Here is a 23,777-nt window from a genome sequence, read left to right as displayed (position 1 = left end):
AGTTTATTAGTTGGTTGGGAGGCATTAGTTTACTTAAGCATTTAGTTTACTAAACTTCCAAGGGGAAATAAAAACCCTTCAAGTAGATACAAGAAAACTTCCCAGTGTCTCAAATATCTCAAAATAAAATTTGCTCTCAAAGCTACTGGAATAATTTGTCTGATTACAAGCAACAAAATATATAGTCTCATGTTTAATCATGTTTACTTAAAACTTCATTTATAGTCCACATGAAAAAAAGCAAAGAATGTACACATTTTATAGGCATGAAAAGTAGTTTGCAAATGGATTTCCACAAAACAGCATAGTCCAGGGAAATGTGGGAGTACAAAGAAGCAATAAGTCAGTATGGGGAAAAGAAATACCCAGAACACTGCTTTGAACATAAGAGTATATAAAAGTAACTGCAATATATTCTATATAAAAATACCTTTTTTTCTTTTTAAACTATAGAGTGTCTATATACCAACAAGACACCCGGATTTCCCTGTGAGAATCCCAGAGTCAGGTCAAGAAGATACATCTAGTTAGAAACCCATGAATGCAACATAAAGACTTTGGTGCTATGTTAACAAAAAGTTCAAAACTGAGTATTTGCATTCCCAATACATGCATCAAGCAAGCACCTCTGGTTGGGCCTTAGTAAGCCAGGACTTTAAGGTTTATGGGTGATTTATTTGCTTAAAGATAAAAGTTACTTAAAATTGACACATTTATTCTTTACTGCATCACAGAACTATACATATGTAAACTCTTCCCAGTGCCAATGTTATCAATAACAAGTTATTCATCTTATTACGTATTAGTGACTGTTACTAATCTTATTAGCAATCTATGTGGAAAGGCCAAGAGGAAAAATAGATGGTCCTCTGCCCCATCCTAAAAACACAAAACAAAACACAATTATGTACCTTCTCTGTTTCGTCCACACTCAAGGATTTCACTACACAAGAAGCTGGCCTCTCCTGGATGTGAGCAAGGTCCCGGGGGACGTTCTGAGACCCTGGCATTGGAGGCAGTGGGGCCCGCCTCTTCTTGGGTGCATCCGATGGCAGGGTGTTTGAAATATATGGCTTGGAAATGGTATTGGACCTTGTAAAAGTTGGGCGATGCTTATTTACTAGAGGAGTTGCAGGGGCACTTGCAGTCTAATAAAGAATGAAAAAGCAAAACCTATAGGTCATTTCAAGATAAAAAAGCACTGCACATGCAATTAAAAACAGATGAGAAGAATCTTATAAAATATTACATAAGAAAATACTTACCTGTTCCCGCTTTTTCTTACTGCGCTGAAAAAAGCTGAAAAACCCTTTATTTTCTTTCTCCTTCATAATGTCTAGATTTTGTGATATTTGGCAGGATTCTAAAATAGAAGAAAAGCCTCTTACTTATGTAAATGGGATTGTAGATTTACCTCCAAGTTTTCCCTCAGTTTCTTTGCCTTGAAAAATTTATATAATGATGAAAGCTACTAATTATGGTCTACTATGAACCATGCACTCTGCTAGGCATCTTATATCTTATTTAATTCTCAAAGCAACAAGGAAGTTTTACTATTATCGTTCCTATTTCACAGCAGAGCAATCTGAAGATTAAGAAACGAATATACATACGTGGGGCCAACCATCAAGCAACGACAGAGATGGGACATAAACTCAATTCTTTGTGACTCAGAGTCTGTTCCATCGATAATTACCAACATTTCAGAAGTAAAATGGACACTTTGAATTAAATGAGATATGAAGCTATCAACAGTTTGTCCCTTTATTTTGAATTTTTATTTTGTCTCAGAGCTAAACAATTATGAAATATTTTATTCTCTAAAACATGATTCACTATAATTACTTAGTACTTTATTAAGTGTTTCCAAAACATTATTTCTTCAATATGCTGGTTCCCAACTAGGGGGCAATCTTGCCCCACCCCCATTCCAGAGAACACTGGACATTGTCTGGGGACAATTTTGATTGTCACAACTAGGGGTAGAGCAGGAGAATGTGCTACCAGCATCTTAGAGGCCGGTGATGATGCTGAACACAATAGAATGCACAAGATAGACCCCCAACAAAAAAGGATCATCCAAGCCCAAATGTCAATAGTGTCAAAATTAAGAAACCACATTTTAATTAGAATGGCAAATGTCAAACCTCATGATTACATATTAACATTCCATTTTCCAAAAAGTATTTCCTAATGTCAACTGAAAAGGCCTACAACAATGACAAATCCAGTGGTGCTGAGTAGCCCTGGCCCAGATGGTCTCTAAACACCTTTTCCCACTAAAAAGGGACCACAATTACATAAGAACGGCTGATTCTTTGTCCACACCAAGGATTGTAAAGACGAGTCTGGAATTTCTAATTATAGCAAAGAGAAAGAAATCAGAGTCCACTGGGGTCATTTTAAAAGGGCACAGGAATCAATCAGATATGGTTTTTACTGGCCAAGGTCAGGACAGTTTGGGCATCATAGAACTACTCAATAAATGGAAACATTTTGCATATGTTTAATTCCATGATTTGTAGTGATGCTGAAAAAATAACTGATCCTTACTGTTTACCTCTATGTACTGCTAAGGAACCCGTCTGTTATTTTAAAAACTGATGAAGGGGGATGCCTGGGTGGCTGAATCCATTAAGCATCTGACTTGGTTTTGGGTCTCAGTGTCCTGAGATCAAGCCCCAAATCGAGCCCACCACTGGGCTCTGCACTCAGCGGGGAATCTGCTTGAGATGGTCTCCCTCGCCCATCTGCCCTTCCCCCACCCCATCCACACTCACTCTCTCTAAAATATATAAATAAATAAAATCTTTAAAAAAATTATCTCTATAAATAAATAAATAAATACTGATGAAGGAAAAGAATCACACTTTTTTCCTGCCTCTTCTGAATGAATTCTACCTAGGTAGACAAGTAGCTGAAAGGGGAAATTTGCTGTTTCTGAAATATCTCAATTTATAATTAAAGGAATATTTGCAGATTATGATTATTTTCCAACTCCTAATCAAGATTCAGGCAATGATTATCGATAGCTAACATCAAAAAAGATAACTTGTGGGGTGCATGGCTGGCTCAATTGGTAGGGCATGCGACTCTTGATCTTGTGGTCATGAGTTTGAGCCCCACATTGGGTGCAGAGATTATGTACATACATACATACATACATACATAAATGTAACTTGCTATTACATGGCTACTCATGGAAATATATAATACCTCCTATGAAGTATTCTTGCTGAAAATATCTCACCCAAATCTGATCAAGTCTCTGGGTTTAACAATCAATTTACAAGAAATAGAGACAATCAAGAAACATGTTAAATGGCACCAAAGGATGCAATCCACAAAATTCTGAATGTGGGAAATTCGGTAAGATAAAAGACCCAGTTTCTTCAACAAATGAAATACAAATTTTAAAAGAGAGAGAGAAAGAGAGAAACAAGGAGTGGGGAATATATCAGTTTTGAAAACATTCTACTAAGGAGCACATATGTGTTTTATGATAAATCACAATATAATTTCAGTGATATTGGAAACAAAGTACTGTATATTGAAATTTGTGGGATATGTCTAAAGCAGCACTTAGAGGTAAATGTATGGTCTTAAATACATTGAAATCTTAAATATATACCCCTCTCTTAGGACTGCATGTACAGTCTTTTTGTTTAAAAAAATGTTTAAAAATTAAATAAATTATGACAAAATAGGGGCTACTCCAGGAAAGCAAAGATAGTTAATGCCAATAAGTATATAAATGCAATATGCTTCAATAACATGATAAAGAAGAATATTTCACAAATTAAAACCTCATAAATCTGATGCTTTAAATTTTAAATAAGCAGTATGCATTCTGTACAATGAGTTTACTGACAATACTAACTAATGATGAACATGTGGATAGCACTTTATGGTTACAGATTTTTTCACATGCCTAATTTCTTTCCTAGAACAATCCAAAGAGGATTATCAGAAATTATCACAAGTTATCATTCTGAGTCCTTTTTCTAAGTTAGGGAATGTAAAGAAATGGAAGCAGATAGTATTGTCCCATTATACATCGGAAGCCCTGGTGACCACAGTTTAAATAACTTGCACCAAGACACACAGGCATTAAATGGTAAAATTCAATATAATATCTACTCATCGATGATATATAATACCTTTGGCTTTTCCTTTTTTTTTTTTTAAGAAATGTTATTTCATTTTAAGATGAAGACTAACTGAATGTAGATATTTCACATGGTAGTACGGTGCAATAAATATAAGCGAAGTTATTTTTGGTAAAGCAATTTCCAGGCACCCTGTCATCCTCCATACTAGTTAAGCTAAGTCTTCACTTACAGCTCTATGGCAGAGATCACCACAAGTCAGAGTTAAACACTAAGAAACACAAGGACTTGAGCTTACTAGAAAACAACTCAAATTTACAGTTTCCTGTTTCCAGAAGAGAGGCTATAAGTAACTGCATACAAAGTACTAAGACTTCTGATAATATCAGACAAAATAAGGAGGCAGAGGCATGTATAGCATTTGGATTGATCTTGTAGATTTTGACACCGTAAAATGAGCTTTCTTAATTTTCTTATCCAATCTTGTAAGGTTACATTCACAACATTTAGTACTCTAAATAAATACATACTTTCTTGTCTGGAAGGGTTATTACAAACCAATGCATTCAACACCTTCAAAATGAGGCCAATAAGATTATGGAATTTGCTTTGAGTAATGTATATAGAGAATGGCAATGGTAGGCGCAAAAGCCAAGTACAAGTACCAGGATGTTGCTATTGGAAAAAAAGCACAGAGACCACTTTTTCCAACCTGTTATTATAGAAGTGGAAAGTGTGATGCAGACAGATAAAAAGCTATTTGCCCTATTGGCTTGCTAAATGAGTTTGACAGCTAATGCAGTTTCAGGATTAAAACGTCTATCTTCTGATTATTAGCCAGTATATGCTTTATGAACATAACAATTTCCAGCTCCTTTGATTAACCTAGTCTTCATGAATCAAGCCACTAATAATAAATAATCACACTATTACTCATACAGACTTATTGTGTTATGGGAAAATTGGAAGTGGTAAAGAAAGAAGATTCCAATAACACATAATGTGTATAGTTTATTGTTTTTTTTTTAGTAGAGTGGTAATTATTATAGTAATCAATTATCTGAGCTTATCCTTTTTTAATGGAGGAAAAAGGCTTCCAGACTTTATTATTATTGGCTAATTTATAATAAAGTTAAATTTCCATTATAAAGTTCTGTAATATAAAGAAAAAAAGGATGAAAAAAATCATCCACAGCCCTACCACCCAAGATAACCAGTATTAAAATTTTTTATGTACTTCCTTTCAGAAATTTTATGTAAAAATTTTTTTATATACTGTATTAAAAACACTTAAATGGTTTAAAAGCTAGCATGAGCATTTTCCATTTTATTATATTCACAATTTAACACTGCAATAATTCCCTATGATGAATATACCCTGATTACTCTGAAAAACTGTTCAATGTAAATAATCTGAGATCCTTCCATGGTACCACCAAACTATCAGGAACTATACTTAAAGAACCCAGCAAAATCATTTTTTCTTGTCTGAGAGTCAAAAATATGTTTCTTGGGCGCCTGGGTGGCTCAGTCGGTTAAACATAATCTACCTTTGGCTCAGGTCATGATCCCATGGGATCATGGGATCCCTCTCCCTGTGCCTCCTCCCTCTGCTCATGCTCTCTCTCTCTCTCTCAAATAAATAAATTTTTTAAAAAAATGTTTTTCACATTCTTAGGATGATATTTTTAATCAATTATTGAAATATTATTATTGTATTAATTTCAGAAATCAAGGGGGAGGGCTTATAAATTATTTTTCCGGAAATAAAAGCCGAAGGTTTTCTTAAAGAATGTACACCTTAGTAATGTTAAGAAAACAGGTAAAATTAGAAGCTTATTTTCAATTTACCCAATAAAAGTAGAAATTTCATGTTATAATTTTTTCTACTGATTCATATGTCTTACCTTGTAAAGATGATTTATTGAAGGCAGTAACAGAAGTGGCTACAGAAGGAGGGGGTAAAAGACGGTAAATTGACTGTAAAGATGATGTTTGTTCAAGTATAAAACATCACTGAGTTGAAACAGCTGTCTATGGATTATATAAATCCACAATTTCAGGATAAAGTTTGAAGGGCTCAATGCACAAAGGATGTAGTAAGTAATCCTTCACTAAACTTTTGTTTCCAATAAAACAGATTCATATTGAATAAATAAGCTTGCAGTTGTCTATTAGCATAGAAACAAACATTATCTAAGATCTCCAAATTTTAATACACTCAGTTATTTCTACAGATTAATACTGCAAGCTATTTTTATTTAAATATTTTTGGAGTTAGATTTTATAAGCTAGTTGATTTTGGGTGAACCTAGAAAAAAATTTGTCAAGAAACTTAGAAATCTGAATGACAAGACTCAGACAAAACCATGGTGAGTCTACAGTAATTCACACTTGATTAAAACAACAATGAATTTAAATGTAAATCTTTATTTTCTGTTTAGATTTTACAGCCACAAAGAATTAAGTTAAATCCCACCAAAAATATTCATAGATTGATGGAAAAGTGTAAAAAGTGAATGACAACTAAGAAAGACAAGTTTTATTCTAATTTCAAAAACTGAAATCAAGTTGAATTTTATTACATTTCATTGTCTCTTATTCTCAATGGTACGTATTGACTTCTATTTATAGGATCCATTAACTCGCCATTATGAACTTCAGAAACCCTATACATAAACACAATACATGTTCTTATATGCACATCCTGTCAAATAAATAAAACGAAAAGTCTTACTTACCTCTGCTGACATCCATGGCATATAATTCTCTTAGTCCCAGGTCGTTAAGAGATTTTGTCAAATCAAGGGGCTCCTGAGATAGATAATCTTTCAACAACAGTGTATGCAGTGGATCAAACTCACATTTGCTGCATATAATGGGGGCAAGTTCTTGGAGTGGTGCATGAGGGCTAACTCTCACTATTGTCTTCTGTGTTTTCTTAAAATTGATCACTACTCTCACAGTTTTCTGAAACACAGATTAAAGCCATAGTTATTACCATAATTTATTTACTAAAACTTTCTACAACGATGTCTACAATAAGAGGTGAATCTACAATTATACAGTCATACAATAAACAGTATTTTTCTATTTTGGTGTGAAATTATTATTTTTCTTTCCTGAAGCATATTCTTTCATTATTTCTAAGAATACGAAATAATTTGATTAAATAATCTAGATTAAATCCATAATCCCTGTAAGGTATTAGATTTTAAATCTAAAAGGGAACATAAAAGCCTCATATCTGATACTACTGATATTTCTGTTTGTTCCCTAAAATATTTATTGTAAAATGAGCAAATACCCATAATAATACAGAGTTATACATGTTCTATTTTATGCCTTAGTTGAGGAATATTTATCTAATGGTTTGTTTGTTGTCTCAATGAAAAAAAGTATTTTGGTTAAAATATAAAATTTTTGTGCTACTCTCTATTGAAAAGAAGATAAATGAGATAACCATATAAAAAAACTTAGCATAGTGTCCAGCACATAGTAAACTATCAACAAATAAACATTAGCTATTGTGATTACCTACTGTCTCTATTATTTGACAATACTTTGGCTAATTTTAATATATTAGTAAAGACTATTAAGATAACCCTGATTTAGATATCTAGTACTAATTAAAATTATTGAGAGGATTTTAAACATATCATTTTAATGTAATTAACTCTTATATACAAATGGAACTTAGAAACATGTTACCATGCTAAGTGAAACCTACAGTTTGCAGATTCTTAAAGCTTAACAAGTATTCATTAAACTAAAACACCATGTATAATCCCATGCTGTAAAATAAATACTATTTCCACCTAGATACATATGTATCTAGATTGGTAATAGCCCAATATCCTAATTAATTCTTAATATCAGTATTTTGTAGAACACAAATGTGTTCTATACAGTTAAGAATTCTTAACTTTATAAAAAGCTGCATAACAATATGAAGAAAATAGAATAATATTTACACTCAAGTCATGTAAATAAACTATTAATTTAATATATTGGCCTTTATATATTTCCTGAAGTTAAAAAAGTTGCCATTCCTAATGAAAAAATATTTCTTGAAACCCATAAAATTCTACCTCTATAGCTTATAGAAACAGAACAATTTTATAAATAATTGATATTAAAATGATAGTGGTTAAAAATTTTTGAAAAAATATTTTTTGCTTAAAATTCATATATTATAGAAAACTGAGTCATTATATAGCTTGAATTAACAATTTAGAGTAAGTTAAAACCACCACTTTACCAAGTACAGAGAAGCCAAAAAATATTTTAATAAATTCTTAAATAAATTCTCATTAAAAGATTCTAAAACCTTCCTCTAAATAAAATTATCTTTCTGGGGCACCTGAGCGGCTCAGTTGGTTAAGTGTATGATTCTTGATTTTGGCTAGGTCATATCTCAGGACCGTGATATCGAGCCCCACAGAGGGCTCCGTGTTAGTGAGGAGTCTGCTTCTCTCCCTCCCTCTCTCTCTCTCTCTCTCTCTCTCTCTCCCCCTCTCCCCCTGCCCCAACTTGTGTACTCATGCTATTAAATAAATAAATCTTAAAAAAAAATACTTTTTAAAAGAGTAAGTTAAAATGTAGATCATTTAAAATTGTCAGATTCTGATATGGTCCTACAGATCACTTTAGAGTGTCTAAAATCAAAAGTATTCCCCAAATTCTAGTTAATCCAAAGATTGATAACCAAATGAATCCTTAACAAAGTGGCCAAGGCAAGCAAAATAGCCATGTTCACATCAAATTTAACCAGGAAAGTCCATTTTTATTTCATTTGAAATAAATATAAGCTGCAGATAATGACTGAAAAATCAATTTAGTATTTTTGCCAGGAGACATCAAAATCAGAGTGACATTCTTACCTCTGGTATTATAGGCGTAGGCTTTTTCTTATCCAAAATTTTTGGCTTTAAAATGACTTTCTCCACCTCCAACATTCCTATTGGTGTGTTTGGCTTAAATTTAATGGCATTATTTTCAGCTGACTGCAGATCAATTGTGTAACTGGATGGATTTAAGTGGTACTGTGCACAGAGGAATATCAACAAGTCCATCATAGGTTTACTGTAAAACAGAAGTAATAGTGATCATAAAAGTCCATAAAACAATTTCATTAAGTTTAAAGTTATTGTTCCTAGCATTTTTCTTATAGCCTTTTTGTTTTCAGCAGATAAAACAAGGCTATAAAATAGTATGTGTGAAAGCAACTTAAAAATCTAGCTACAAGATCATTTTTTCCCCCACTGCAGGAGGAGATATATACATGGTAGCCTAGGCCCTGGACTCCAAGTATCTCTCTAACTAAGTGGACAGAATTATAATAGTTAAAAAGTCCTGATTAATATTCAAACAGCTTAGATCCTAGTGTTGGTTTAATAATTATCTGTATTTTTTATCTGCCAAGTTGTCATCCTATTATTATAAATTTTAAGAAAAGTCCTTTCCTTACCCAAGAGCACTTAGTTCAGCAAATGCTCCCCTTTACAATATATTGAATACCAGCAGTCTTTGGCTTATAAACTGGTTATATTCCAAAGATCGCATAAAAATGAAGCATTAAGAACCACCACCACCCCGGAGCACATGGCTGGCTCAGTCTGTAGAGCATGGGACTCTTGATCTTGGTGTCGTGAGATCAAGCATTGCTTCGGGTGTTAAAAAAAAAAAAAAAAAAAAAAGAAAGAACAAACGAATGAACTACCACCACTCTGCACTTTAGAAAGCACAGTGAGTGTCTACAGAAGCAAGCCCACAAAATTCTCAAGAAAAGTAAGGTATAGATTTCTTAATTCATTCAAAGGACATTTAATATTTTCTAGGCCCTTGGAGACACAATAAAGTGTTATGCTCCCACAGATCTACACTACTAGATAGACTAGGCCAAGTGTCAGCAAACTACAATCTGCAGGTCAAAGTGGGCCCATGGCTTATATTTTGTAAATAAAGTTTTATTGGAACACAGCCATGCTCATTTGTTTACATAATAGCTAGGGCTGCTTGTGTGTTACAATGGCAGATTTGAGTAGATGTGATAAAAACTGAATGGCCCACAAAGCCTAACATATTTACCATCTGGTCCTTGACAGAAAAATGTTATGGGCACTTGTGCTCTGACAATTAAAAAGTAACCAAGTCAATGTATAATGTCAAATAGTGATTAAGTGTTAAATTCCATTCACACCCACAACAGAACAATGTGGTCTCTGAGTCTTTCTTAATTGTCAGCCTTTAAGAAAAGAACACAAAAATGTTCTGTGGTATGTGCTTTCCTCAAATGTCTGGTGATCTTAAGCTGTTAGTTCATATTCAAGACCGAGGCACTAAAACACTCTGTAAAAGTCCTATTTTCATGAATTAAGGTATAGGTTGATGGGCTTCATTTGATGGTAATCAGGTGGCCGTTTTTTTTTTCTTTTTTTCCCATGGGGAAATATAAATGTCAGTAAAAAATTCTCCAGTTTCTTGACTACATAATATGAACCTAGGCTACTGGCTTTCAGGAACTTGACAGGGAAATGAGGCTAGGAATCTCACCATTCAGTATGATATTTTTAATTTAGTACACCTGTTTTCATATGCACCTCATCCCTACTTTCTTAAGTGGAGTTCCCTGATCTGTGGCCTCTCTGGTTTAGCTTTTTCACAAAGGCAGTCTCCTCCTGGAAGAGGGTTAGTTGTCTGACACTGTGTGGTCTTGAGGTTAAACAACACTTTATATGGATCCTCAAACCATCACCTGTGTTCACCCACCTACCTTACCCTCGAATTCTGTGGCTGTTGCCCATTTCTTAACATCTCTTCTCCTCTCCCACTTACAAGTAGCATCCCACTATAAATATATCAAGAAAAATAATAAAAACCTAAGTGCCTCAGTTAAAAAAAAAAAGTTCTCTGGAATATGTTTCAGTCCTCAAAATATGTTCCCTATATCTTTATTAGATGCTTCCACAATAATAACTTAGGAGTTTTATGTCCTCTTGAGCTACTTAGTATGCTCATATGTAAATTCGTCTATAATCACCCAAATTTTGGCATTGAGTAGTAGATACTAAATTTCATCCACATCAAGACTAGCATAATGGTATTATCCAAGTTTATTTTTTGGTAACAAAAAATAAAAATTTCTAAAAAATTTGATGCTACATACAAATTCTTGACTTGGAAATGGTACCACCTTTCTCTGATAGTAAATAAAGTTAAAAAAGATTAGGTAACGTCTAGGTAAATACAATGTAATTATAAATACAGTAAAGCTGGAAGAGGAGAGAACTTTCACTGACAACAAAAATGGATGTCTATGAATAAATGGTGGTGTGTTCAGATTGTATTTCTCTCTACACGTATAAATGTGCCAAGTAATAAATGTAAAAACCACTAATGCTTATAAACATCTTTTACCTCTTAAATGTGCATTCTTTAGAATCTCTGCCAGAAAAACACAAAAGTTAACAAGATAAAAATAGTTATTAGTGCTACCATTTTTCATCTTCCTATGTACAAAAATATAAACATTTAAGGAAAAAGATATTTTCCATTTTTAGAAGGTAAGAATTTAACAATCTATATATACACCTATTTAACCTTTTTGATATGTCTTAATGAAGTATTGTATTTTTATCTGTGACATTAGTTTTCTAACTTAATAAAAGAAGTGCATAATGGGCCAACAATATTATAATAATGGCATTCCTTCAGTCAATTTGGTCATCTATAATTTTTGCATACAATATCAGACTTCATGGCAAAAAGGCTGCATGCTGAGTAGACCTACATCATGCCTTTTGAACTCACCACCACCTAAATATTTTCTAATAAAGATGTCTCTTTAAGTGGCAACTAAAAATCATAGAATGGTTTATGACTTTATTCTTTGATTCATTCTATAATTCTGTTTAATTCTTTGTTCAATAATTCCAGAAGCCAATTCTGTCTTGAAAATTTTCCTATATCCAGACAGACAAATCTAACAGACCAGAAAGTTCTATAAACGCAGATGGGAATTTAATACTACATATGATAAAGGTATCCCAAATTTCTGGGGAAAGAATTGAATTTTCAACAACGGGTATGAAAAATTGACTAGCCATCTGATCAATAAAATTTATGTATCCATCTTATGCCTTACACTAAAGTAAATGCTAAGTGGACCAGATATGTAAATATTGGGATATTACTCTGCGGGGGCCAGTGGCAGAACAGAAATCTGTCTCTATGTAGTTTATTATGTTCTAGAGCAGTGCTGTACAATTGTTCTGAAATATGTAAATTTTCCATATCTGTGCTGATACAGTGGCCACTCACCACATGTGGCTATTAGGCACTTGAAATACATTGACATAGTGGACTGACAAACTAAATTTTTCATTTAAACTCAATTTAAATAACCACATGTAGTAAGTGGCCACTGTATGGGCCAGAGTAGTTCTGGTACATTGGTGTCTAAAAGTGTGATTCATGGAGCAGCAACATCAGTCTCTCTAGGACCTTGTTGAAATACAGATTCTCAAGCCCTAGTCCAGATCACTGAATCAGAAACTCTGGGAGTGGGCCACAGCAGTATGTGCTTTGACAAGCATTCCAGCCACTTCTCATGCACATGCTACAGTTTCCCAACCTGTGATCAAAAGAGGATAAAGAAACAAGTAAATATATAGTATGTCAGATAATGATAAATGCTATGATGAAAAATAAGATAACAAAGGAGGTTAGGAAATGTTCTAAGTGGAAAAAAAAAATGACATTAGAACAGAGAGCTGAATGGAATGGGTTATCTGGAGTAAGAACATTCCAGGCAGAGTTGACAAGTTGCAAAGGACCTGAGGCAGTAATGGGCTCCACGTGTTTAAGGGAAAACAGGAAGCAGTCTGCTGGGGTGAAAGCGGTAGCCTGAAACCAGAGTGACCTGGGATTTTACCAAGTGAAAGAGAAAACCCCTGGAGTTCTGAGGAGCAACGGGGTCTACTTTACATCTAAAAGGATTATATGCTGATTGTTGTATTCATTTTTTATTTTGACTTGAGAAAAAGGCATGTTTTATTTTTAAAGTAAAACTAAAAAGCAAATGTAAATAATAGGGGTTATACATGATTTAAGAAGCCACTGTCTGTTTTATTTATTTATTTATTTACTTACTTACTTACTGTGGCGTAGATAATTTTATTTTGTTGCTGTTGTTATATTCAGAATAGTCTGGGGGAGCAGCTACAAAGCCATTGCAAAACTTTGGGGGGAGACAGGGACTGTCAGATTTCAGATTATTTTGTGAGGTGCTGATAGGATTAAAGCCAATGCCAGAAGAAAAGGGTAAGAAGACACAGAAACACAAAAAGGAGCTAAGCAGTAGGAAGAGGCCAAGACTACAGGAACACTAGAACTTGGGGGGCTGCTGAAAGGACCCAACGGGAGGCCTGAAGTGCTAATTTAAATGGTTTGCTATGTGATACCCTTACTCACCTTTCCCTGCTGACCCACAGACCAGCACTAAGGTCCTGGTAGCTTCAGGGGTAGGTGTTAAATCAAGAAAAGAAAGGAAATTTCATAAGGTAGGGACTAAGAAGTAAGAAACCAAAAATAAGATATAAAGTCAGAGCCAGGGCGCCTGGGTGGCTCAGTCGGTTGAGCGTCTGCCTTCGGCTCAGGTCATGATCCCAGGGTCCTGGGATGGAGCCCCGCATTGGGCTTCCTGCTCCGCGGGGAGTCTGCTTCTCCCTCTCCCTCTGCCTGCCGCTCCCCCTGCTTGTGCTCTATGTCAAATAAATAAAATCTTTAAAAAAAAAAAAAAAGTCAGAGCCAGAGGAGGCTCCAAGAACATTAGCATAATATTGTAAATGGAAATTTACAATAATATAAAGGAGACTGAACTTTCCACAAGATCTAGAACAGGGGTTCAGGCCAATCTTATCTAGACCTGAGGGAAAAGAGTAGCCTCAAGATGTTACCTGGGCTCAATTTATACCCAGATATGAACTCCTTTCTTGCAGGACCAGCTCTTAACAATGTTTATTCCCAGGACCTAATACAATGTCTGTACACAGTGAGGTCAGTATCACTGAAAAGGATATTATAGGAACAAGTGATTATTTATCTCTTAATTCTGGTATCTCAAACACATAGCAGACAGTATAAAACAGTACACACACACACACACACACAACAACTCAATATATATGAGTTCTCTGCATGGTATCGGGTATATGAAAAGGCAAAGTCACTGAAAAGAGATTCATATGCTTTAAAATCACACACACACACATAGGCATGAAAGCTGTTTTTGCTTAATTTACAAATTGAACGAGTAGCCTTATTGTATCTAAAGTCAAGACATCTTTACACAGAGGTGAGATATAAGCATTAAGTTGGGTTAAGACCTTTTCCAAAAATAACCTGACTAGTTCAAATGCTTAAAGTATTTCACTGAAGCCCCAGCATTTGGCACTAAAAGCACAGAAGAGGATCCTGACCTACCTGATTTTTTTAAAATTTTTTTATTGTTATGTTAATCACCATACATTACATCATTAGTTTTTCATGTAGTGTTCCATGATTCATTGTGCATAACACCCAGTGCTCCAGACCTAGCTGATTTTAAGAGTGGGAATTACAGTCTTAACTCTCTCATAAAGGAGCCTTAGCACTATAAAAGTAGGGCATTAACCTTTAAGCAGGCTCTGCATGCAATGGGACTGCTGAGGATTCGCCAGTCACAAACTGCACCACAGAAAACAAAGTCATCTCCTGAGTATAGTTTAGAATTATCCCCCTGGAAGCCAAATTACTTCTAGCGAAAACAACAATTCTGTTTTGAGGGTAACTATCCCAAGCTGATGTACCAAATGGCAGCTGGCTAACAGGTTCTACCCCAGAATCAACCCAGGAAAGATGCCTGCGTTCCTATTTGCTAAAGCAGGAACACATGCCCACAGTCCACCCAAAACTTGAGCCAGATTATTAAAAGTAGAAAAGGATTGGCTGAATTAGGTCATCACTTCTTCAATCAAATAAGAAATAGTATTGTCCTCCATATCACCCCATCACTTTGAATTTGGGTTTATTCTATTCTTTGAGAGGCTACTGTGCATTATTATTTTCAGATTTTTTTTCTCTTATAAAATAATTTCCTGGAGGGCAGATTTTTTTTTTTAAGACTCTAAAAACTCTTTTCTTTGAAATGGAGAAATCCCTATGAAATTTCCTACTCCCTTTAGAAATAAATGACAATTCCTCGTATGAATTTCATACCTATTACCTCATTTAAGCTCACAACCACCACAAAAGCTACTCCCACTTTACGAATGAAAAAAAGTTGAGGTTAGAGAAGTTACATGACCAGATAATGAAGAACATATACACAATTAAGGTGCAGTCAAAATTAGAATTTCCTGAGTCCTGACAGAGCTATATTTTAGCCTCATAATACCATAAATCAGGATTCAGGATGGAGTGGATGGTTTGTAACAGGTTAACTGCTATCTGCTACAGTTTTACTTCAAAGAATGATGACATCACTAAATCACCCCCTAAATCCTAGGGTGACTCTTTCTGCATTCATGACGCCTACTAGGGGTAATCTTGTCCTAGATTTGTTACTTGCTAGATAAGGCAAGACCTCCATTTTTGTGTTTCGAAGATCCAACTGTGTATCAAAAATGAAGGTCATCATTTACCAAAGAGCTCTCAGATTAGCAAGATGTCTAATAACTGCCTCAGTGAATTTCCAACCCCTGGAAGTGTTTAAACAAAGCCACTTACCAATAGGGTGGCTATATAATTTATCATCCAATCTGGGACACCTGAGAGTGAAAGGGGGGCACTATTTGTAATTAATCTGGGATAATAGGTATAAACAGGGACTGTCATAGGAAAATGAGGATGCATGATAAGGACTTATTATGAATAGATAGATTTCAAGTTTCTGATAGGGGCTGAATTCTATGAATAAGAGTCTTCCTTATTATGATTCTTTAAATCCGCCTTAGTATCCAGTAAAGCATTATACCATTTTCAATGCATCCTCAAAACTGAGTTGAGTTGAATTAGTTCTCGCTGCCCCTTACAAATGTATACCAACAACCCAATTAGACTTACCAATGATTGTATGGGAACTTTTAGAACACCTCCTGCAGGGCTGACATTTATTTATCGTATGCTAACCAACCTAGTTCAGTAATGAGTTCACAAATGAACTAATGCTGACTATTCCTATGTGCATGAAATGAAGGGGATCAGGTACATAAAACAAATAAACCTAATCTCAAAATTGAGAATGCTTACTGAATTATGCTATAGGAAACATTTTGAAGAAAGTAACAGAATTAAGATTTGAAGACAATAATAGATTAGATCAGTATTAAACTGACAAAAGTTCTTACATCAAATGCTAAAAATAGATACTTCTAAAAGTAAAAAAAATGAAATTCACCACTTTAGGCTAAATCTACTTGGTCATTTATCTTGAATGTTACATTCACAGCTAGTCATAAATAATTACCTTCGCAAAAACTGTGATTTAATAACATACCTATTAAACACACATACACACCCCTTATAAAAAAAAGGAGTACTATAAATATATCTCACTGCAATTGGGATAATTCAAATATGGACAAAGGATAAGATAAAATTGTATTGACACAAAAGTTAGAAATCACTAACTGAAAAAAGGATAGGTTAACAAGATAGCATGTGCAACATGATAACGGTAAAAAAAAAAGTGACTATATAGGTATGTGTGTACATATACTTTTTTGTGTGTCTGTGCATGTCTATATGAATAAAAGGTTATATACCACAATGTTAATAGTTGTAAGCTGCCTGTTTAATAATGACATAGTGTTTTAACTTTTTTAGTTTATCTGCATTTTCCTACTGTATATAATAGTGTCCAAGTACTGCATTTGTAATTATAAAAAATTAAAAAGAAAACTAACAAGGATCATTGTTATAAGGCAGGGATACCAGGAAAGAAAGAAGAGGGTAGTCCACCTAGGAATGACACATCAGAGGACATCTGTGAGTATTCTGCCACCTCTTCCCAACCAACCAGGAGAGCAATCAGCCCACAGAGGTTTTGTGCTCCCTGGCTCAGGGCTGTGGAGGGCAGAACTGGAGCCCAGATGACAGGATTCTTCAGTCTCACCAATAAAAACTCAAGCAGCTCTGGTATACTAAAATACTTTAACAGTTACAATTCCAACTGTTATTTTAAGCAGCTACAACTGAATCAGTACCTAAACCAAAATTTAAGAATTCTTAGGGAGTTCAACATGATTTGTGCCATGGAATGGATTTTTGGCAGTGTGTTCTTGAAATCTATTCACCTATTATACATTTACTACACATTTGTCATTATTTGACACTTTTCAATAAGTGTAAGTATGATATGAAATTGTGAAACTCTTCCAAGATCCATACTGTTGCATTACTGATTTTTTTTAAACAAAACTGACCCACATTGATCCAGTATTGTCAATTTTCATAGTCTACTTTTTCCAATAGGTGGCGCCCTAATCCACGTAAACCATTTCTGAGCTAGTTATCTGACCCACCCAGTGCCAGTCAAAACTGGGCTTACTCTTAACTCTGCTCTAAACCGGTGCTGTTGGACAGGTAAACCAGGTCACAGATCATGTGTATCACGTCTCGGGGTCATTTTACGGCAAAGGCAAGGAAGGTAAGAGGACTTGCCTGAGGTCACACGGCAAGTTACGGAACCAACTATAGGATTTCTAACTTCAAGTTCTATGCTTTCTTTATTTGTGTTTTCATTCATTTCATTCTCAGATTTGCTCAAATCAAAACCAATTTCTACTTATGGTAGGTGCATACGAGAAAACTATATCTTTGTCTATTATAAATGGTGTTGATTCCATGCCTCCCTTTTGCAGGAGAGACAGTGTGCTAGTAGAGCTACACAGTGCTCTCTCCACCGGCTAAAAAAAGAGGATTAATGTCATCTTTTACCAAATATCCCAAATGAAAACTATCTTTAAAGTGTCCCAGAGAGAACAGAGGAAAAAGGAACACTTATTTAGTGAGGAATAATTACATACTGGACAGACACCTGACTATAAGGTAAGGATCTAGAGTGATAGGCAAACATACCCACATATTTCCTTATTCTCTGTAGTGTCTATAACAGTTAAGCCCATAAGCTCATTTTCATTAAAAATTTACTTTGCCAAGTACCTGTAGACACCACTACTTATGCTGTTGCCTAGTGCAGCCTTTCCTGAGGAGGGCAACCCCTAGGAAGCTTATCTCTAACAGCAGTATCCTTTAATGCTTACTTTTAGTAAAGCACAGAGCAGCTCTGCCTGGTGAAAAAGGTTGTTGACTTTGCCAGCGCACGCGCGTGCGCACACACATACACAGATATGTTTATGTGTGTATATACGTATACGCACACACACACACATACATACACACACGCTACAGTAAATATTCTAATTCCATCTCCCTTCAATCCAATCATCCATGACAGGAACACAGAAATGCCCAAGGGATTGCAGGCTGGCACTGTAGCTACCCTCAATGTAAACAAAGGATTGCAAAGGCAAGGTGGCAAAGCGTGACTTCTGGTCCTTAAAGAAGCATTATCATTAAGCTCTAGTACCAAAAGATTGGTAAGTCAGAGCAAGGTTATCAACCTAATTCAGGACAAGTTTTTAGTTTCCCCCTGAGCATAAAGTCTATTACCACCTCCTACCTTACTGTATTCCCTAATCTGAATAAGCTCTTTGGTGAAAAATCAATGTACAAATAAGGGCATTCTTCTGAAGATAATGCTATGCGTTCAGATTCCTCCAAATGGAACATTCTGAGCATATCTCTGCATAAGTTGTATAAGAAGACAGAGAGAAACTTTCTAAAAATCTTCCCCAAGAAGACATTTTGGGGGAAAAATATATATATTTACATGTATATCTATTTACATTATATATATATATATATATATATATATATATATATATATATATAAAGTTAAATGAAGCAGATAAGTTTTCTAAATATTTATTCCAGTCTAATACTAATATTATTCTTCAAAGGAAATGCATATAAATAATACTATCAAAATAAATATCATACACAAGGAATATTTAGACAAATTAAGAAAAGATGGTCCCAAAAAATTCTATTAAAGACCATTCACAGTGACAATATGGAACTCTGATTTATCTAAGAAAACACTATATATATAAACTTATTTAAAATTACTCTTCCTTAATCTCCCACCAAATTCTTGTACTATTTTGTTGAAACTTTCCCTACTCCATTTATAGTAACAAAGCCAAGAAGAAATTTAAGTTATCCATGTCTTGGGTTTTCACTTTAGGTAGCTAACATTTGTATTTTGCACAGTTTGTTGTTATAGTTAAACATTGTTTTGTTTTTTAACCATGGGCCAACCATAACTACAACATTCAAGATACTCCAAAATATACTTTATTTTTTAATAGGTTTTATTTATTTGAAAGAGACAGAGAGTGAGAGTGAGAGCAAGCATGAGCAGGTAGAGGGACAGAGGGAGAGGAAGGAGCAGACTCCTCGCTGAGCAGGGAGCCCGACATGGAGCTCAATCCCAGGACCCTGGTATCATGACCTGAGCTGAAGGCAGACGCTTAACCGACTGAGCCACCCAGGCGCTCCACTCCAAATTATATTCTTAAGATATCCCAAATTGCAGCTTAAAATATTTATAATCACTCCTAAGAAATCCCAAATCATACAACCACTTTTAATCATAAACACTTAATATTAAAAAATTAGTCACTGCATCTACAACTTAAGTCATTCCTGAATGATAAAACTATTAAGAACAAGTCCCTGAATCAAACCCCCTAGTGAAAACACCGATATGAAACGAATTCTGCTCTCAGGAAAATTTTTTGGCCCTAAACAAATTTTTAAAAAAGCAATCAGAATTTGGGACATAACTTCCTTGCTCTCTACGTGGAAAAATTGTCTTTATTTGAAAGATCCTAGGAAAGGAACCAGAGACTATCCAAACAAATGTCTCTTCAGAACATACCATTTAAGTTGTTACTTCCAACTACATATAAGAGTTTAGGGAGGGGCGCCTGGGTGCCTCAGTTCTTAAGTGTCTGCCTTGGGCTCAGATCAGGGTCCCAGGGTCCTGGGATTGAGCCCCACATTGCGCTCCCTGCTCAGCAGGAAGCCTGCTTCTCCCTCTTCCACTCCCCCTGCTTGTGTTCCCTCTCTCGCTGTGTCTCTCTCTGTCAAATAAATAAATAAAATCTTTAAAAAAAAAAAAAAAGTTTAGGGAGACAATATTCATTTTAATGTATTTATTAAATGCCTATTATATTGCAAGAAACTGTGCTTAGCACTATGAAATAATGATGCCCCCATGGATCTTGTGGTTTACTCAAGAAGACGAGACATATGTATTAATTACAGCACAAAACAACATATGATTAACTCAATGGTATAAAATGTCAAGAGAGTTTGGAGTTGGGAGTAACAGTTCATTCTGGGAAGATTAGGAAGCCTTTATAAATAAAAATGTCACTTGAGCTACATAAACTAACTGGAGAAAATGTGGGTGGTAAGGTACTCCAGATGGAAAAATTTTCAAAAAGGTGTGGACGGGGAAAAGTAGACTCTAGAACAAAAGAGTCCTGAGGCTGAAGCTTAAGATATTCAAAGGGGAGGAGGGAAGGAAAATTCTACCTAAGAAGAAAGTCTGAGGAACACTGGTGAGGAAACCATTGTTACCTCTCAGCATCAGTAAAGAACTAGGAAAAATACTGACTTTTTTAAAAAGGACTTTGACTTCAGAGGAAATAAGAGGAACTGCCTTCATTACCCCTAGTCACATCCATTATCATTATTATTTTTAAATCAGGGTAATATTATTTCAAGGACTGAAGATGACAGCCAGAGTCCCAAACTCACAAGATGCCTTCCTTGCCTAAATGAAGCACAACCCAGGTGACTACTTGCCTCTGAGCTGGAAGCCCACCAAGGAAAATCACAGATTTCTCAACCTCCTCAATACAATTCAACGCATGATCTCCAAAACCACTCTCCATACAAAATAAATGGCAAAATGCAACTTACTTAAATTTAATGAGAATTTAACACACAATACTATGTATTGTTTGTTAATGCTGAACCTTTCTATTTTCACATACTTTCAATGATTTGTGAAGTTACACCTAAACTTGATGGTAAATCTTAAGATTAAGGTTATCTTGAATGAGTTTCTTCTAGATAAAACCACACTGTAAGAATGCAACACCCAATATGTTGCTTACTTATTCTTTTGTTCTACACACACTCACACACACACATTCTCTCTCTCTCTCTATACAAAGGTCAAATCAGCTTAGATTTCTAAAACAGGACTCCTGATGACAAATGGGCAGTTGAAGGTGAAAGGTGGAACAAGACCAAGTATACAACTCATGTAACTTTCCACTTCAAAATGAAATGGAAAATTACACTTGGCTTTATTCCATTTTTCCAATTTTTATGCAGGTATTAAAAATATCAGTCTCCCAAATCACATTTTCACTTCTTGCTAGGTTAAAGTTTAATTTTACATTTCTATTAAACTTATCCACATTTTTAGTACACTAATGAAATCATTCAAAGAACTAAAAAATCCTACTAGTTTTACAGGTAGATTTATCTGTTTTGATACATAAGAAGAGTATTTTAAGAGTACTTAGCAACTTCTGCAAAATCAAATTCAGAGATGCAGCTTAAAAAAAGAAGGAATAATTTGAAGAGGAAGGGAAAGAATTTTCTTATAGGTCTGGTTGGCTTTCTAAGTTGGGCTGAACAAAATTAATATAACCAATGACTGTTCCTCTGGGAAAGACTTTTTTTTTTTTTTTTAAAGAAAACTTATTAAATAAGTAGCAAAAAAAAAAATGGTTCTAAATTTCAAGAGTCACTTGACTGGGATTGTGGAATTCATAGCATTGGTGCTAAAATATTATTAGAAACAAGTTATCACCTTTTAGCATATTGACTAGATACCTGAGTGATGAATGAAGTATTTTGTCAAAGAAGAAATCAAAAGTACATATACAACAGAGGGTATCAATGACAGAAGAAGAAAAGGAATTCCTGCTCTTTCATTTACTGCATTGTACCTGCCATGAACAGTAGTCGATTTGATAATATCCCCAGGTAGCACCACTGAGAGTTCAATGTCTTTATCTGTCGTGTTTTCTTTCTGTTCCATGATGCAAGCAGAGGATTCTACAGGATCATCAACTGAAGAGGCATCAACATATCTGGTCTCAGCTGGGGGACGTGGTGCCTTAGCTTTTGGTTTTCTCCTTAAATAAAAACAAAACACAGAAAATAAAATCTATAGATTTTTAAAATAACTTTCTAATATGATCTAACTTAATAAAAACACAATGTGTGTGTCCATGTTTTTCACATCTAGAAAAAAAAGTGCACCAAAATGTTTACTGTGTATTAGAGATGTTGGAATTAAGAATTTTTTTTTTGCCTTCTTTAATTGGCATTTTCTTTTGTTTTCAACAATATGACCTCATCATTTGGTAATAAAAAGAAACATGATAATAAACAGATTTGATATTCACCTCCATTAAGTTCAATTAATGTGGTTTTATTACAGTAAAGCAAGAGTGTAACATTTTCTTTGATGAGATAAACTATAAAAATCCTTACTGTGTCAGGATGGAGATCAGCATCTCATTCTCACACCTCAAAACAGCTCTTACCTATGTGCCTTTCATTCTATTTGTTTCCAATCTATTGTGTTCTGCCTCTCTATCCAGATAACCCCTACCTACTCTTTGAGGTCTAGCTGAAACTACCCTCCTCTCACCCCTCAACATAGAGAGTCTCTCCCTATATAGCATAAACAACATTCCATAAATTTAACATCTTTTCCATTTTTTTCCTGGGTACCAGTTTCCTCTCTCTGCCTACATTTATAACTCCCTGCAAGAAAGAAGCATGCTATATTTTCCACTGCACTTAGCAATGAACAATGAACTGGTTCACTGTTGGTTATTTGATAAAATATATTTCTGCTTCAGTGAAAAAAATTCTATCAATAATTACTCTAATAAATGTTACAGTGTCACTAGGGCAACCTCTTAACCTATTTATAACAGAAACAGGTAGTAGACATCCTGAAAAAATTCACATGGGCCAATTCAATGACTTGATGGGTTGAAAAAATAAAACATAAAAACAAATATAAAGTAACTACTAGTAATGACATATACCTATTTTTAAGTAATGCAAATTAAAGCTTTTAAAAATGTTGCCTTTATGAAAAGCTAATTGCTTTTCAAAGAATAACTACTACTGCTTTCCAGAAAAATATAAAGTTTAATTCCTCCCTCTCCCCATTTCTTACACAAAGTAAAAACCAAACAAGATAAAAGAGCTTCTTTATAATAAATATGTAACATCCACCCATTTAGTATTTTCAAAATTTAAGGTCTCATAAATCCAAGCACCTTTATGCACTTGACAGCACGAAAAGCAGAAACAAGTTTCCTACACTGTATATTAATTTTCTAATAATAGCTCTTCAATTTTTAAGAATATAATTGCAGAGATATAATGCACTTGAGAAAATATTTCTTTTACACTAGTGACAAAAATGAATTTTTAAAAGTTACAATAAAT

At 34.6% G+C, this 23,777-nt stretch overlaps 1 protein-coding gene across 12 annotated transcripts in view; it reads right to left on the bottom strand.

The window, feature by feature from the left end:
• Positions 1-23,777, bottom strand: part of COBLL1 (cordon-bleu WH2 repeat protein like 1) — a 159,880-nt gene that overhangs the window by 37,783 nt on the left and 98,320 nt on the right. For 9 of the 12 annotated variants that reach the window (XM_073883170.1, XM_025853720.2, XM_073883160.1 and 6 more), the window contains 6 exons: positions 22,253-22,441; positions 8,993-9,194; positions 6,851-7,079; positions 6,017-6,055; positions 1,266-1,363; positions 912-1,148 (listed from right to left, as the gene is read on the bottom strand). In XM_073883170.1, coding sequence (XP_073739271.1) covers positions 912-1,148; positions 1,266-1,363; positions 6,017-6,055; positions 6,851-7,079; positions 8,993-9,194; positions 22,253-22,441 — 994 coding nt within the window. Of the gene's footprint in view, positions 1-911; positions 1,149-1,265; positions 1,364-6,016; positions 6,056-6,850; positions 7,080-8,992; positions 9,195-22,252; positions 22,442-23,777 lie in introns of those variants that run through there. The other 3 variants (XM_073883152.1, XM_073883176.1, XM_073883209.1) reach the window with 2 other exon arrangements.

This window comes from Callorhinus ursinus, unplaced genomic scaffold (genome assembly GCF_003265705.2).
Source record: "Callorhinus ursinus isolate GAN/ISIS: 27379988/994484 unplaced genomic scaffold, GSC_fseal_2.0 scaffold2, whole genome shotgun sequence".
Taxonomy (NCBI): domain Eukaryota; kingdom Metazoa; phylum Chordata; class Mammalia; order Carnivora; family Otariidae; genus Callorhinus; species Callorhinus ursinus.
The sequence above is the reverse complement of the archived record's forward strand: the minus strand, read 5'-3'. Positions and strand labels throughout refer to the sequence as shown.